Here is an 18,694-nt window from a genome sequence, read left to right as displayed (position 1 = left end):
ATTTATTGTAGAGATGAGGTCTCGCCAAGTTGCCCAGGCGGGTCTCGAACCCGCAGGCTCAGGCAATCCACTCACCTTAGCCTCCCAAAGGTGCAGGATTACAGGCTGAGCCACCGACCCCAGCTACTTTCTAATATTAATACTTTATCTTCCTTGTCAGCATGTGATCAAGAGAATTGTCATACTTCCTACTTGTTCTTGTGAGAATTGTTTTCTGATCATTGCAAACTGAGTAGATGAGAAATACTTGAGCAATCGTTTGTCAATTCCTGAATGCTTTAGTTTAAGGCATTATTTTGATAACCATTAACCTAAAATTGTTCTAGTCTGAGTATTTTAACTTTCCTGATTACTTAAAACCATTCGTGGTATGAGTGAATGAGACATTTTTTTTTTTTTTTTTTTTTTTTTTTGAGTTGGAGTCTCACTCTGTCGCCCAGACTGGAGTGCAGTGGCCGCTCCCGGCCACCGCAGCCTCGACCTGCTGGGCTCCGGCGATCCTTCCACCTCAGCCTTCCAAGTAGCTGGAACTACAGAAGTGCGCTACCACGCCCGGCTAATTTTTTATTTATTGTAGAGATGAGGTCTCGCCAAGTTGCCCAGGCAGGTCTCGAATCTACGGGCTCAGGCAACCCACTCACCTCAGTCTCCCAAGGCATGGGTTTACAGGCTGAGCCACCAAACCCAGCTGAATTAGACATATTTAAACTCTATAGATAGTACATATTGTGGATTGGTTTGTTCAGATACCGGTGATAAATACATAAAGTTTTGTTTAAACCAACCATCAATTTTTTTTTTAAGCACAGATGTGGATCCCCCCAACCGTTGTGCTGCAAATAGGTTATAACAAAGCCAAAAAACCAATCCTCTCATGATGACTCACTTGATCCCTTTGGTCATCTTCATCTATTGTCCCAGCTTGCTGTAAAAATGCTGTCATATTCTATGTAAGCTGTTAGTCATAGAAGGTTAGAAAACAGTGTTGGTAAACAGACAAAGCAAGAACTAACTAATGTGGTTACCACTGGAGATATCAGTAAAATATGGGAGGCTCTGATATATTTTAATATAAATGCTTTTATGGTTGCAGAAAACCAAACTTGTGATTTTTCTGAATTATTGCAAAGAATCATGCAAGAGTATTAAAAGCTTTTAAACTGACCATTAACAGAGACAAACTGTCTCTCTTAAGTGTAAGGATTCCTTTTTTAAAACGATTTTTAAACATAAGAAAATAGCTGCACACATTTAAGTGTTTTTTAATAATACAAACTCTTTAAAAGGTTCATGGTGACTGATCTTTGTGGTTTCTTGGTCTTTGTGGTTTTTAGTAATAAGGGCTGTCTAACTTGTCACATAATATAAATGGCATTCTTATACAAGATTGCACTAAGACCCAGGAATTCTTAATGTTACCAAATAACCATATAAGTCCCAAATACTGCAAAGATGGACAATGTACATGGTACACTTGCACCTCACTGAAGTTGAAGCTGATCCTTTGGATATTTTTCTGCTCCAATGTGAAGTAGATTGTTAGGTTTTCATTAGTGGTTTCATTATGTGGCTTTTTAAAGAAAAAAAATTGTTTTGATTTCTTCCACAGTTCTCAGACAAGACCTTTTTTTGTAAACCATATATAGCCCAGGGATGTTTTAAATAACCAAATGGTCTTTAGTAGATGAAATTTCCCAATGCAGCTGTAATAAATAAGCATCTACAACATCAGTATATCCTGGAACCAAGCAAAGTAAGATGGTGTTCCTGTTCCCATATCCACTGAATTGTTGTTTTAAAATCTGAATTATTTCTGTCATTTATAATTTCTGTTTTAAATAATAGTTCTTCTTTTGTTTGTTTTCTTTTGAGTTGGAGTCTCACTCTGTCACCCAGACTGGAGTGCAGTAGCCGCTCCCAGATAATAGTTCTGACCACTACCTTTTTTATAACTGCTTGAAGCCAGTTTAGGCCAGCTATTACGTACTCTTCAAAATTGCTTTTAAGTAGTGAGTTTTCTAGAAATAACAAGTTGGCACAGCAGCCAAGTGAGATACAGTGTTTTTCTTCCTGTAAAAGACGGAGGAGCACAGGAGGGCAATTGACCACAACTCCAAGATCTTCTGTCCTCACCAAACAAGCTAACGTTCACTTATACTTCCCTTTCTCCCGAAAATTAAAGCTGCATTCAGTCTCAAATTCCTGCTGAAATAGGTTAGGCCTCAGGAAAAACAAAACCCACTATATTTTGATAATGAGCTTTCTGTCTGTGAAGAACCAGAATCAACAAAATATGTATAACTCCTCTACCGTGGCATAATTTTTCAGGCAGGTGGCTTGCACAAGCTAGTTCATTTTCTTATTTGCCATGTCACAGCCTCCTTTTCTAGGGGATTGTTTTCTTCTGTAGCAGGATTTAGAAAGGTATGATTAACTTTTCTGCAATAGATCACTATATGTAGTTTATCTGGGCTTTTCACAGTCTGTCAACTGTTCTATTTATGTAAGCAGCCAACTGTTTTTAGGGATTTTTTTTTTTTTTTTTTTTGGTTGGACTCTCACTCCGTCGCCCAGACTGGAGTGCAGTGGCACTCTCCTGGCCACCACAGCCTCGATCTGATGGGCTCTGGCGATCCTTCTGCCTCAACCTTCCAAGTAGCTGGAACTACAGGCGCACACTACCACACCCGGCTAGTTTTTGATTTATCGTAGAGTTGAGGTTTCGCCAAGTTGCCTGGAGGGGTCTCGAACTGGCGGGCTTAGGCAATCCACTCACCTCGGCCTCCCAAAGCGCTGGGATTACAGGCTGAGCCACCGAGCCCAGCCTGTTTTGGGGATTTCTTAACCCTCTTCATGTACTGAGAATTAGTAAAACTAGAGTTCTTTTTCTAGGAAAGTCAATTGAGTAACTCAATGTTATAACAATTCCATTTATTAACATTGTGAATTTCAAATGCCATAATTTCTTGACTTGTATCCCTCGGCATCCACAGACAGAGCCCCAGGATTCTTAACTGTCATCATTATATATGGGGACACTTTTTTTTTTTAATGGAGCACTTTATGAAAACCATAGGAAGCCAATAGGGAAATCGGGTTCTGACATAAAACTTTTTTGGGGGGGTGTTGCCCAGACTGGAGTGCAGTGGCACAATCCCGGCCACCGCAGCCTCGACCTGCTGGGCTCCGGCGATCCTTCCGCCTCAGCCTTCCAAGTAGCTGGAACTACAGGTGTGTGCTATCACACTTGGCTAATAACATAAAACTTTAATTGTAGAATCTTCAAAAATGTTATTAGCAAAAGAGAATTATCCAAATATATATATGTGTGTGTCTGTATACATATATATGTATATAACTTGGAAATTTAAGTATCTTAGTTTAATAATGGCATTTGTTTCTTTGTAGGAATATAAGAAACCTTAAAATTTTATTTTTTTTCCAATACAGAATTAGAATGTGAAACAATAAAACAGGAGAACACGCGACTACAGAATATTATTGATAACCAGAAGTACTCAGTTGCAGACATTGAGAGAATAACTCATGAAAAAAATGAATTGCAGCAGACTATTAACAAAGTAACCAAGGACCTGGAGGCTGACCAACAGAAGTTGTGGAATGAGGAACTAAAATACGCCAGAAGCAAAGAGGCGGTATGTCCTACCACTTCCAGAGTGGCAACTCGTCATAGCTGACCTTTATAAAGGTCTATCTCAATTAAGAAGAACTCAGTGGGTAGAATAAATTATCTAAAGAGGTAAAACTTTTTAGCAAAGACATTTTCATAAAATGCTCATCCTTTATGTCAATCCAATGTCTTGCAGACAAATTAAGTTAGCCTATAATTTGTAACAGTGAATCAAGAAGTAAGCAAAAAAAAATCTCTAAAACCATGAAAATAACTTCTGTAAGTCCCATCCCTTTTACTCTGTAGAGGAGGAAGTGAGTCCTCCTTCATTTACCTGTTCACTGCTCAAACATTTAAAAATCGTTGTGTGTCACTTAACATGCTGGATAGAAGAAACAAAGATAAAAAGACAGACTGTCCCCTCAGGAAACTTCCAACTTAGTTTATCTTTTCTACCATAAGATGAGACCTCTAATAAATGTTTGTTTGCACAAGTTAGTGAGGAAACATTTAGTATTCCTAACCCAGATTTAGTGTACTTGGTATGGGATAATGGATGAGATGTTTTAGAAAAGTCTTTCTTGCAAAGATAACACCCTAACTGAATCAGGAAGTACAAGGAAGGATTAGCATGGCACAAGTAGGAATGTTAGCAAAAGAAGGTAAAGTTCAGATAGAACTTTATATGGGAAAGTTCAGACAGAAAAGAGTCTGATGTGTCTGCTTTTCATATGGCTGGAGCTTAATAGCAAGGGAGTGCATAGCAAGTGATGAGACCCAAGAGGTAAGCATAGACAAGAGGATGAAGACTCTTCTTGTTTAGAAGTCTAGACTTTATCCCGAAAGCTCCTTAATTTTTAAGCAAGCGTGGTCACATTTCAGAAGGGTCTTACTTTTGGTAAATAAGAGAAAATCTGTGGCAGTAATCCAGTGAAAAATTGCAAGCTGAATTTAATAGTAAGGATTCAAAGCAGTGAGTAGATTCAACTGCTTAGGAGGTAGAATGAGTAAGACTTGATGAGTTGGGTAACTGGACCAGTTGTAGTACCACTCACTCGGGAACAGAAGGAAGATGTTGTCAGTCAGGAATGGGGATGGATGTTATGTCCATGTCCGAGTGAAAATGCATAATAGGCTATTGTATGCATAAGTCTAGACCTCAGCATAAAAGAAGCATAACATATTATTCACCTTAATTTTATACATTAACAATGTAGCTAACATTGTTGATAAAATGGGCTTTCTAACCATATGAATTTTTAGATAAGGTCTGTCTTTATTTTTGTAGGCAATCTTTTAAAAATGTTCTGTATTCCTGCCTTACATAACTTACCATACACTATTTACTCTTACTTTTAACTGTCGTTCTAAGTGAAAATGAGCTGTTCCTTACAACAACCCAGCAAGTTAATGAGTTGTCTAAGGACTTTTTTTTGTCAAATAGTTCCATAGTATTTATTTTTAATAAAAAGAAAGGCTTTTTTTTTTAGAGGAGAAAATGGAAACAAGAGCATTTCAACACTAAGTTTTGGTTTAAAACTTTTTATCTTTGTATATTTTCTTTTCCTCCTGTAAAGACGGTCTCAGTTTGTTGCTTAGGCTTGTCTTGAACTCCTGGGTTCAAGCAATTTTCCCACCTTGGCCTCTAAAATCACTGAGATTACAGGTGTGAACCACTATGCCCAGCTATCCTTGTATTTTTAGTTGCAGTGGTTATTGATAGATGTAATTCTAAAATCTAAACCTCACTGAGAAAAATTTAATCTCCAGCTTTTACTCCAAAAGTAATGACTTATTTTTGTATCCTATTGCCTCCAACACTTTTTTTAGTACATTATGTATTACATATACTAATCATCATTGTTAAAAAGAAGGAAGTTTTTCATTCAAAGCATAACTAGTATGGCCACAATATAAACCCTGGTCATATTATAAACTGCATTGTAGGCATAATGTGAATATTATAGTTTCTTCATCAGTCAGGTCTTAACTGTTTTGCATTATTAAAAGTCTGTTTTCTACACACCTACATATGTAAGTCTTAGTACAGAATGGATAGTTTAGTATGAGCAGTACATATTACCTCTGTTCTTGTCTGTTTCACCATACTATTCTGCTTTTACCTTAGCCATCTATATTCCCTCATCCTCCTGACCCTTCTAGGTAATTTCTGTCCCCATGTATCAAGGAGAAAAATACACATTTATAAGAAACAGTCTGTGGTGGTGAGCCCAAAGTCTTTGAACTTAGAATTTGCTAAACCTGGATTTTAGCCTTGGATTTGCCACTACCCACCTATGTACCTTAAGCATGTCATCTAACTTCTCCTAGCCTTAGTTTGCTTGCTTATAAAATGTGATTTTATTTCACATTTAGTAAGTTATTTCAATGAATATTAATGTACTTTATCTCAAACTGTGGGAAAGGGAAAGTTATTTATCTCTAGACTAGGTGTTCTCTGAGTTTACCTAACTAAAATGAGCTGTACTAAAAAGAATTACAGTTTTGATGTGGAAGAACAGGTTGAGAGAAGAAAAAAAAAACTTGGGAAGTAGATAAGTAATGGCCGGATGATGGGCCAGAGTAAGGCTGTGGACAGTATAAAGAAAACCTTAGGGGTCTAGGTACCTGAGAGTCAGATACAAGGGATAGTAAAGGATGGTGACAGAATGCAAAAGGTCAACATAAACATTTAATCCATCATCTTTTTTTCTGAACTGATTTGAATTCTACGTGCCAATTCTGATTGGTAGTATAGCCTTCTGGAACTTTTTGTTGAGCTAGACATTGAGGCTGCATCTGGATTCAACAGGAAAGAGTGTGATAAGATTGAATTGATCATGAGAAGGAGAAAGTAGAGACACATGTGCCATACAACTGCTCTCCCTGCAGCTAGGCATGATAAAGTTCATGGGTATATGAAAGCTTTCATTAGGTTGAAAGGGGGAAAAAAAGTGAAAACAGGAAAATACTCCTAGAACCATTTAGTATGAGGACTAACAGACCTACATACTTAGTAGACCCTAGAAAAATACTATATTACAGTACGGTAATTGAAATGTTTTCCTGATTCGTTTATAGAAAAATCTTAAATGTAAGTATAAGTAATATTGCTTTTGAAAGCTGATGCATTTTTGAAAATTACAGATTAGTTAAGCAAGTTCCAGTGTGTGCTCTTGCCATTGCCTGCCTTTATCCAAATTTATTTTTATGGATGGGTAATAACAAAGAGAAACTAAGTATGTAGTAAATGGAAGAAGCAGGATGAAAACAAGTTGCCTAAATTCAACAGATTCATTTATTCAATCACATATTAAGTGTCTACTTTAACCAAGCACTATTCTAGGTCCTAGGGATGTAGCTACTTTGGAGCTTCCATTCAAGTAGTAGAGGTGAACAAATACATGTCAGGTAGTGTTGAGTGCTATGAAGAAAAACAAAACAAAGCAAGGGCTTAGAAAAATGGGGGCTAGATTAGAGATAAAGCCTTTCTGATGACATAATTTGAGTAGAGCCCTGAAGGAAAGAAGGAGAGCAGAAACTATGTTACTAACATATTTTTATCAATACAATTAAAATGACATTTTAAGACTTAAATGATTACATTTCATTTATTTTAATTTGTACATTGACAAAACTAAGGTTGGCTTGTTTTTGTTTCTTAACTTCTTTATCTGGTACTTCAAAAGGTACATTTCAGTTAACACCTAAATATGGACTCTTATTCCAAACTATTTGTCGAATAAATGGAAGAACAGTAGTATGTTACTCAACAAATTAATTGTAGTCTTAATTCTATAAATTTAGTGTCACCAAAATCTTTCATTCTTTGTATATTTTAAATTTGCTACCCTTATTGCTTGAACTTATTACTGAACTACTAAAAATAGATGTAATGTGTTTTGTATAAAGTTGCACAAATGCCAGCTGAAAACTATATGGAATGGGGCTGCTTTAATGTTTCTTTTCGTGTTCTCTTCTTACAGATTGAAACACAATTAGCAGAGTATCACAAAGTGGCTAGAAAATTAAAACTTATCCCTAAAGGTGCTGAGAATTCCAAAGGTTATGACTTTGAAATTAAGTTTAATCCTGAGGCTGGTGCCAACTGCCTTGTCAAATACAGGGCTCAAGTTTATGTAAGTAATCACAACTGCTTTGAAGATTTTTAGATTATATGATTGATATCTCTAAGAACTTGAACTTCAGCATGTTCATTACCCAGGACTCAACAAAGAAATAAGACACTGAAACTTTCTTGTCTTTCTTCTTAGTAGTAGAAATATTTTATTATACCTATCTCTTCAAATTATACCATCTCTTTTCCTCTTTACCTACTTTATTGAGTTATTCAAACCAGTAAAAAAAAATGTATTATGTGTAAAATGGACACCAGGACTATAAAGACAGAAAAGACTTAACCCTTTCTCTGAAGTTCTACTGGTCTCCTCAGGGGAAAAAGACATAAATAAATGCTATATATATGTGTGCTTTATTATAAGTCATTATAGAATAGCAAGATCAGTTCTTCCCGTGTAGCAAAAATTACTCCAGAGGTAGTAAACTTAGAGAATGAGATCATAAAAATGAGATATTTACAAAGTGTTCTGTAGCGAGAGTTCCAAGCACAAGGACACACATGAAAGCATAAAATATAACAGAGCATTAAGGAACACCAGTGCTCAACATTGAGAAATCGGCGCCTAATGTTGATATATGGCCAAAGGTAATTTTGGGAAGAAAATGTTTAAATTGCTCTGTTGCAACTTCTCAATTTTTTTTTTTTTTTTTGAGTTGGAGTCTCACTCTGTCACCCAGACTGGAGTGCAGTGGCCGCTCCCGGCCACCGCAGCCTCGACCTGCTGGGCTCCGGCGATCCTTACACCTCAGCCTTTCAAGTAGCTGAAACTACAGGCGTGCGCTACCACGCCCGGCTAATTTTTTATTTATTGTAGAGATAAGGTCTTGCCAAGTTGCCCAGGCGGGTCTCGAATCCACAGGCTCAGGCAATCCATTCACCTCGGCCTCCCAAAGCGCTGGGATTACAGGCTGAGCCACCGAGCCCAGCCAACAACTTCTCAATTATTTACAGATTTTACTATTTGAGTTGCCCCCCAAAATGTCAATTTTCAAAATACTTAGGTTTTTAATAGAAGAATGTTGATTAAAATCAAGTTATGCATTTTTTCCCTGAGAATTACTCATTTATTCAACAAATATTTAATGAGTACATATTATATTCCAGACCAGCTAGAAGCTGGAGATATTAATAAAATACCCAGAAAGATGCATCTTTGCTTTCCCAGAGATTACAGTTTGTTGAACAGACATTAATTAAAGTAGTCTAGACTCATTCTTCAATAGGAAAAAATATATATCCAGTGACCAGTTAGCCTATTACTGCTTTGTTTATCAAGCCAACAGCTGCCTATGTCGGTAGGTAGATGGATTGATCTATCAATAGATTATAAAAAAGCAAGCAATGTTACTCACCACTCTTTTGAGTAGTTTGACATGGCTGATGCAGGAAAATAATTACAGTAATCAAATTCCTCTAGAAAAGATTACTCGGTGCAAAAAAAAGAATGCATACACTCAGAAAAAGAAAAATTTTACTTTGATCTGTTGAAGTTTGCATACTAATAGAACAATATAATGGAAATAGCATCAATAAGGTACAAAGCCAAGTTTTTAAGTGGTATTTGGTGAAAAGTTCTTAAAGAGATTGAAGAGGCCATTGCATCTTTCACAAAGAAGCAGGCCAAAATTAAAACTCAGCAATAACTTTAAAAGACCCACTTAAAACATAATGCATACAAGGTTTTCTTTTGAGGGATGAAATGTTTTGTAACTAGAGGTGATGGTTACAAAACATTGTAATGTACTAAATGCTGCTAAATTAAGCACTTGAATTTTATGTTAACTTTATGATTCGAGTTTCATTTTATCTTAAGATTAACCTATTCAGTTTAACCATTTTAAAGTGTGAATATCACCTCAATAAAAAAAAGCAATTAACTATTAAAACCAGCAGAACAGAAGATAAACATAAGAAATACAAGCAGAGAATTTTAAACAGTTGAAAAGGATTAAGAGAAACTGATGCTTCTGAAGAACATAGTGTGAAAATATAATCTGCATATAGATTGTTTTCAAAAATGTGTTGCAGTAAGCTAAATGTACCTGTAAAATGTTTAATATTTATTAATCTCCAGAGTAGATGAGCAAATCTTGAATTTTGCATGTATTCAAAACCAAAAGCAAGTTATATGCTGCACTTAAAAGAAATATACCTGATAACTAGTTTTGTTTTCTTGTTGATAGCATATTAGATTTAAAATATCATAACTTCACTTTTTTCTCAAGTAGCTCCTCCTAGTACAGTGTGTAGGTGCCTCGGGAGACATTTTTGTGATTACATGTCATACATCAACCACATTCCTATGTATTTACTAGGTACCTCTCAAGGAACTCCTGAATGAAACTGAAGAAGAAATTAATAAAGCTCTAAATAAGAAAATGGGTTTGGAGGATACTTTAGAACAAGTAAGTAATGAAGCACAGGTAGTCATTCAAAGCAAAAATAAGATTTTCAAAACCTAGAATTAAATGTGATTTGTAGTTTCTGATTGCTGATGAATTAATTTTTAATACAATTATGAATAAATGAGAGGTTGGATACCTTTGACAGAAATATTTGAAGTAACTTATTAACAACTAAGAAAGTTTAGACATTTTACTATTTTCTGTTTCTTGCAAGAAACATTTTCCTCTTGGTCTAGCTGAACCACATTCTATATTAATTGCTGCTGTCAGCACTTGCCAAAAGGAAATGAGCTTTAGAAACACCTTTTTTCTTCAGTTTTGGTTTCAATTGACCTTTAAATCTCAAGCTTTAACAAGACTGAATATAGTTACTTTATTACTCTTTGGAACTTGACTGTAACTAAATAGTAAACAGTATTTTAAAAAATTAATATTAAATAGTTCTCTTTAGCATTCCAGAAAGTGAACACACAAATGAAAACTTTAGTAACTAGTTACAATAGATATGTAATGTAATGTAATGTTTATATATTATATATGAGAGTTCAAAAAGGACTCTCATAGTTACTAGTGGAAAAACAGATATTAATAACCTTATTTAAAGATTTCTTTTAAATTCTTCTCCAAGGAATAATACGGTAATACAATTTTTGACCAAATGATAAGTGAGAGTCCAGAAGGACTAGAAGAAATAACAGGGTTTAGTTAGTTGATTGATAATGCAAAAACTCCATAACTTGTGAAAATGTCTTTTATGTATAATTATTTCTCAACCATTATTTTATTCCCTAAGTTAAATGCAATGATAACAGAAAGCAAGAGAAGTGTGAGAACTCTGAAAGAAGAAGTTCAAAAACTGGATGATCTTTACCAACAAAAAGTTAAGGTGAGAACTTTGCCACAATTTGTGTAAGTTAGCCAAATCTATGTCATGACTGATTGACTAGGCACATATTCTGACACTGAAACTGAAATCTTTAAGCTATATTTATCCTATAATTTGTGTTTTAGTGTAGTCTTCTGTTCCAAAGTTTATTGTGAGGAGTTTTTCTTTTGTGTTTTTCAAAGGACATTTTTCAGGATTAGGGCTACTTCACCATAGAACACATTTACTGTTCCATTATCTAATATTTTGTACTTGCATATGTGATTCAATATTCTTGCAAGACCAAAACAGAATCTGTCCTACTCTTTAATAGAGATTTAGTGTTATATAGTCTTACACTTTGAACTCCAGTAAGATCTTTGTATATGTAATTGCCCATGAAAAGTCACTGCAAATTGACTATCCTGGCCAAATTCCAAAGACCATTTAACATGAAATCTAGAAGGTGGGTAGAATAATAAGATTGATCCTGCACCAGTCTACCACCTGAACAACGCTTAAATTTTCAATGGACTTTTTCTCAGAGAATTGTTCAGATGACTCTATTATTATTACACAATTCATTTGAAAATTTTATCTATGCTAATTGTTTTTTATTTAATTATGCCAACAAAGTATTGGGAAATGAAAACTTGTCTCTTGGCCTGTATTGTTTTTAAGACCTGTATCTTTTTTAAAAGCTGTGTGAAATTTTTAGAAAATACACCATTTAGCGGCCACTGCACTCCAGTCTGGGTGATAGAGTGAGACTCCAACTCAAAAAAACAAAAAACAAAAAAGAAAATATATCATTTAAGATCTACATGAGAAATGTCAGACATTTAGTAATCATTTTTGTATTTTCATATGTCCTCCATGACAGTGTTTGAGTTTATTCTCTGAAGCACTTAAATGAAAGACCTTATGATGTGTCATCCTCACAAACCTAAGAATTGATTAATTTGGGCAATTTTTCCTGTGTATAGTTAATACATCTTTGAAATAATGACCTAGATAAGGCCTCCCTGATACTCATGGGAAAAAATTTGATCCAAGTGTCTTAAAATTTCCTGTACAGACTTGAAAATACTGCTGAATGAATCCTATACGAGCCTTTTGAACAGGTCACATCTGGTGAATACTACAAACTCACCAAAAATCTAAAGAACCTCGGTTTCTAAACTCTAGCCAATTGATCTTGGCATCCTGAAAACTGAACCTGACAATTATATTTAGTTTCTTCTTCTTTGAAAATAAAACGACTTTTTAATTTTTTGAAGGAAAAGTGTTTATTTTTTGTTTACAAACATAATAAATGCCCACTATAAACAATAGAGAATCAAACGAGAAATGTATAAAATGGAAAATGAGCCGGGCTTGGTGGTTCAGCCTGTAATCCCAGTACTTTGGGAGGCTGAGGTGAGTGGATTGCCTGAGCCCGCTGGTTCGAGACCTGACTGGGCAACTTGGCGAGACCTCATCTCTACAATAAATCAAAAAAAATTAGCCGGTAGCGCGTGCCTGTAATTCCAGCTACCTGGAAGGCTGAGGCGGAAGGATTGCTGGAGCCCAGCAGGTTGAGGCTGCAGTGGCCAGGAGCGTGCCACTGCACTCCAGTCTGGTTGACAGAGTAAGACTCCAACTCAAAAAATAAATAAATAAATAAAATGGAAAATGAAAAGTGCCTTACAATCTACCTTAATCCCATCATGGTGGTTAAAGTTTAGGGTATACAAACATATATATTTTTTATGGTGCCAAATGTTATATAGTTTTTAATAATCTGCTTTTCTCAAGAATGTGTCATGGATATCTTTCCATGCAAATAGAAAGCTATCCTTCAATTGTGTTTTTATATTATATGTGTATAATTTATTTAAACAGCTCTTCAATACTTTTTTGCTTAAATTTTCAATTGACAAATAATGTTGCCATAAATATCCTTGTATGTATATCTTTGGGCATTCTTCTATTCCTAATCTTTGATAAATTTCTGAAGCAGAGCCATTAAGTTAAAGGTTACATCAAATTTTGTTTTCCCCAAGAAATGGGATCTTGGCCAGGCATAGTGGCTCCTGCCTGGAATTCTAGCACTTTGGGAGGCCAAGGCAGAAAAATTGTTGAGCCCAGGAGTTTGAGACAATCCTGGGCTGTGTAGCAAGATCTCATCTCCACAACAAATCAAAAAATTACCCTGGAGTGGTGATGCATGCCTGTAGTCCCAGCTATTCAGGAGGCTGAGGCAGAAGGATCTCCTGAGCCTAAGAGAACGAGCCTGTGGTGAGCTATAATCATGCCACTGCACTTGAACCTGGGCAACAGAGTAAGATTCTGATTCAAAAAGCAAAAAGAGAAAGATGGGATCTCACTCACTCTGAAACCCAAGCTCTAGCATAGCTCACTGCAGCCTTGAACTTCTAAACTCAAGCAGTTCTTTCACTTCCGCCTCCCCAGTAGCTGGGGCTACAGGCACACACAACCACACCTGGCTAATTTTTTTTATTTGTTGTAGAGATGGGTCTCTCTATAATGCCCAGGTTGATCTCGAAGTCCTGGGTTCAAGTGATCCTCCTGCCTTGGCCTGCCAAAGCACTAAGATTACAGGGGTGAGTCACCACACCAGACTCTATTTTAAATTTTTATAAATATTTTCAGATTATAGGGAAAAAAAACCTGAATTCAAAATAATATGTGTAGAGAGAAACATCAAAAAAAAGAAAAAGATTTATATTTAGAGTATAGAATTCCCAAAGAAGCATTTTAAAGTTTTTTACATGAATAAAAAACAGTAAGCATCCTGAGAATACAAATGATGCAACTTGATTTTATTTAAATGCTTCACATAAATTTTTTAAACTCACCCAGAGTATATAGAATGTGAATATCAAAAAACCGTAACCATGACTTTATCTAAAGGAAGCTGAGGAGGAAGATGAAAAATGTGCCAACGAGCTCGAGTCCTTGGAGAAACACAAGCACCTGCTGGAGAGTACTGTTAACAAGGGCCTCAGTGAAGCTATGAATGAATTAGATGCTGTTCAACGGGAGTAAGTTCATCTCACCAAGATTTATATCTTTATTTCAAATTACATATTTAACAGTTTTTTAAAACTAGATCTATTTTTATTTGCTTTAATTTATATTACACAGATATTTGGGGTAGAAGGACTGAGCAAATAGAACTTTACTACAACTGCTTATACCTTAAGATATTTTTTGCATATACATTCTGCTACTATTAGTTATTGCCTACCAAGAAACCACTTATTTTTAAAATCTAATTAATAAACCAGGCTCGGTGGCTCAGCCTGTAATCCCACCCCTTGGGAGGCTGAGGTGAGTGGATTGCCTGAGCCCGCGGGTTCGAGACCCGCCTAGGCAACTTGGCGAGACCGCATCTCCACAATAATTCAAATAATTAGCCGGGCGTGGTAGCTAGCGCACATCTGTAGTTCCAGCTACTTGGAAGGCTGAGGCGGAAGGATCGCCGGAGCACAGCAGGTCGAGGCTGTGGTGGCCGGGAGCAGCCACTGCACTCCAGTCTGGGCGACAAAGTGAGGCTCCAACTCAAAAAAATTAAATTACATTAAATTAAATCTAATTAATAAAGTATTTATAAATTAAATCTAATTAATAAATGTTAATAAACAACAATAAATTTTAAATCAATTTCAAATAATTTTGGCTATTTGTTAGTGAATTTTAATAAAAGTCCACTAAGCTGCTTATATTTTTTAGTTATATTTCCTAGGAATTATGTGTATTATATAATAAAATGTAATTATACTACAAATTATAGTCAATCTGCTATAACACAACAGATGCCTCCCTAATAATCACCACACTGTGCAAAATAGTGAAATAAAAATCATAGGACCTAGGGGGAAATTGATATTGGGGCACAACACTGAAAAACTCCCTTCAGTAGCCAAGCTTAGTGGCATGGGTCTGTAGTCCCATTTACTCTAGAGGCCAGCATGAGAAGATCACATGAACGTACGAGTTCAAGGCCATCCTGGGCTATATAGGAAGACTCAATCTCTAAAAAAATAATATTAACATTATATTTTATAACTATTAGTGATACACATAAACAAAAATGAGAACCAACTAAGCACAATGGTACACATGTTAAATGATTAAGAAATACATAAATGCTACAATAAATATGGGACCCTTTACCTTAAAAAAGACCTTCAGTTTACTTTGGGAAATGGGCGTTCATAGGATTGCAGCTTGTGTGTTACTCTGAAGAGGTGGAATGAGGGTTATCTGAAGTGGGATGGAAAAAATTTAGCATCAGTAGTGGATGAGTGTGGCTCATCACATATGCAGAGAACCGAGGAACTGGTAGACATTTGAGTTGTGTACTTATGTGTGTGTTATATTTTCTTCACATCTTGATTCAACTTAGTGTCGTTTTCTGCATCCACCAAGTATTTTTCAAGGAGGAGATTGGCAGAAGCAAATGAGAAATTTGCATTATGCTCAGATTCTACCTGATCTGTCAATCCAGTTGGAACATTTATAAACAAACATAAAAGAACTGCCTGAATGTTTTCTTTTATATATCTTAGAGGCTCTTACAATCAAATTATACATGGTCAGGTTTTCCTCCTCAGTTTCCCTTATAATTTTTAAAACTTAATCAGAAAAATTTTCTTCATACTATATAATAACTATAACTATAAAACATTTATTTAAAAAATATTCTATTGTATATGTAATTATCTTGTGCAGCCTATATCAATATACTAGTTAATCCATATGCCCTATGTATATTATATAAGATATACATTTTAAGTCTTAAGTTGTTGTCAAATAACTGAAAAATTCTTTCTTTGAGGTTCCAAGTACAAGCTTGAGAAAGTCATACCTTTTCATTTATTTATTTGTAGTCTAGGGATAGAAAACTTGGTGGAAGTTTATTTGGCATGCAGTTTCATTTGTTTTTAATTTGAACATGAATGCTTAAAGGCAATACTTCTACTCCCCATTTGTAAATTTTCAGTCTTGCACTGAAAGCATTTGAGTTTATAGTTCTTTTGGAAACTCAGTTAAGACCATTTGCTATAAATATAGTTTTATATGTTTTGTTTTTGTTTTTGTTTTTGAGTTGGGGTCTTACTCCATGGCCCAGACTGGAGTGCAGTGGCACGCTCCCTGCCACCGTAGCCTCGGCCTGCTGGGCTCCAGCAATCCTTCCGCCTCAGCTTTCCAAGTAGCTGGAACTACAGGCGTGCGCTACCATGCCCAGCTAATTTTTTTTTTATTTATTGTAGAGATGAGGTCTCTCCAAGTTGCCTAGGTAGGTCTCGAACCCACAGGCTCAGGCAATCCACTCACCTCGGCCTCCCAAAGCGCGGGATTACAGGCTGAGCCACCGAGCCCGGTTTAGTTTTATATGTTAAAGCATGAGGTTTTGGTGCTGTTTTGAATTGTTGATTACAGAGAATCTTTTTTAATGTTTTTATTTATATTTTAATGATTGATGGCTGGGCTTCTATGAATTATACATATAGCAAGCAGTACATAGGCCAGTCACAGCTTGGTTTCATTAAATATGGAAATGGAAGGTAAGCTAACTAGAACTCTTTATATTAACTTGTTCTTGGACAACTTAAGCAAAAGTTTTTATTCTATAGATACCAACTAGTTGTCCAGACTACAACGGAAGAAAGAAGAAAAGTGGGAAGTAACTTGCAGCATCTTTTAGAGATGGTTGCTACACATGTAGGGTCTGTGGAGGTAAGTGTAAGATGGTTTTTACTATCTTTTAAGAAAAATTTTTAAAACTTTGATATATTTCCACTTTACGTCTATACAAATTAAATGATGAATTTTATTTTTATCAAAAATATGACCTAATAAAAATTTGTCAGAAGAATCCTGTCTAGTATACACAGGAAACAGGGGATACATGGGAAGAGCAAAAGGATACAGGGGAACACTTGTGCTTTTTATAACATAATCTGTTTTGTTCACATAAACACTTAGTGATATTTATTACATCAACAGCATATAATGATGTTGTAGTAGACCATGTTCTACATACTAAAAACATACCAGTATATTAACATTAGCACATTTTTTATTTTTTATTTTTATTTTTATTTATTTTGATTTATTTCTGAGTTGGAGCCTCACTCTGTAGCCCAGACTAGAGTGCAGTGGCCGCTCCCGGCCACCGCAGCCTCTACCTGCTGGGCTCCAACGATCCTTCCGCCTCAGCCTTCCAAGTAGCTGGAACTACCACACCGGGCTAATTTTTTGATTTATTGTAGAGATGAGGTCTCACCAAGTTGCCCAGGCGGGTCTTGAACCCGCGGGCTCAAGCAATCCACACACCTCAGCCTCCCAAGGCGCAGGATTACAAGCTGAGCCACTGTGCCCAACTACATTTTTTATTTTATTAAGGTTAAGATGAAAGAGCATATCTTATGACAATTGTTTTTCCTTTTTGTAATTTCATATAAAAACAAATTAAAGTATTTCTTTTTTTTTTTTTTTTTTTTTGAGTTGGAGTCTCACTCGATTGCCGAGACTGGAGTACAGTGGCCACTCCTGGCTACTGCAGCCTCGCCTGCTGGGCTCCGGGGATCCTTCCGCCTCAGCCTTCCGAGTAGCCGGAATTACAGGCATGCGCTATCACACCCGGCTGATTTTTTTATTTATTGTAGAGATGAGGTCTCGCTGCCCAGGCGGGTCTCGAACCCGCGGGCTCAGGCAATCCACTCACCTCAGCCTCCCAAAGGCACGGGATTACAATCTGAGCCACTGAGCCTGACTTAAAGTATTTCTAAAGCATGAAGTTTATTTACCTTATTCCCACTCTTCACATAGCTTAAAAGTCAACATTTAAACTATTCCTCCAACCTGCTGTAAGAACCCTAAAAGCTAAGATAAATTACTGAACTATAAAACTCCTGGTTAATTTATTAGGTAGTAATGTATTTCCAGTAATGGTTTAAGAAAAAAATATATCACATTAATAGGCTTCCATTTATTGAAAACATGAGCATGTGATACCCTACCTCCCATCATCTTTCCTGAAAGATGTTGAACTCCTGCTTTCTTGTTTACCAGTGTTCTTTACTGCTTAGTAGTAAGAACTGAGAAAAGCATCCCAGAAATTACAATAGAAAACCTGCATTCTACTCATTTTCTTTTTTTTTTTGGAGTTGGAGTCTCACTGTGTCACCCAGACTGGAGTGCAGTGGCCGCTCCCGGCCACCGCAGCCTCGACCTACTGGGCTCCGGCGATCCTTCCGCCTCAGCCTTCCGAGTAGCCGGAATTATAGGCATGCACTACCACGCCCGGCTGATTTTTTTATTTATTGTAGAGATGAGGTCTTGCTGCCCAGGCAGGTCTCGAACCCGCGGGCTCAGGCAATCCACTCACCTTAGCCTCCCAAAGGTGCGGAATTATAGACTGAGCCACCAAGCCCGGCATTTTTGAGTTGGAGTCTCACTCTGTCACCCAGACTGGAATGCAGTGGCCGCTCCCGGCCACCGCAGCCTCGACCTGGGCTCCGGCGATCCTTCCACCTCAGCCTTCCAAGTAGCTGGGATTACAGGCATGCGCTACCACGCCCGGCTGATTTTTTTGATTTATTGTAGAGATGAGGTCTCGCTGCCCAGGCGGGTCTCGA

At 36.6% G+C, this 18,694-nt stretch overlaps 1 protein-coding gene across 1 annotated transcript in view; it reads left to right on the top strand.

Annotated features, from left to right (window-relative positions):
- NDC80 (NDC80, kinetochore complex component) overlaps nt 1–18,694 on the top strand; it is a 47,901-nt gene that overhangs the window by 24,447 nt on the left and 4,760 nt on the right. The window contains exons 11-16 of the mRNA XM_008074764.1: nt 3,451–3,656; nt 7,618–7,770; nt 10,088–10,177; nt 10,971–11,063; nt 13,959–14,089; nt 16,688–16,790. Coding sequence (XP_008072955.1) covers nt 3,451–3,656; nt 7,618–7,770; nt 10,088–10,177; nt 10,971–11,063; nt 13,959–14,089; nt 16,688–16,790 — 776 coding nt within the window. The remainder of the gene's footprint in view (nt 1–3,450; nt 3,657–7,617; nt 7,771–10,087; nt 10,178–10,970; nt 11,064–13,958; nt 14,090–16,687; nt 16,791–18,694) is intronic.

This window comes from Carlito syrichta, unplaced genomic scaffold (assembly GCF_000164805.1).
Source record: "Carlito syrichta isolate Samal-C Ts95f unplaced genomic scaffold, Tarsius_syrichta-2.0.1 Scaffold317479, whole genome shotgun sequence".
Lineage (NCBI taxonomy): Eukaryota > Metazoa > Chordata > Mammalia > Primates > Tarsiidae > Carlito > Carlito syrichta.
This window is presented reverse-complemented; position numbering and strand designations above follow the sequence as displayed.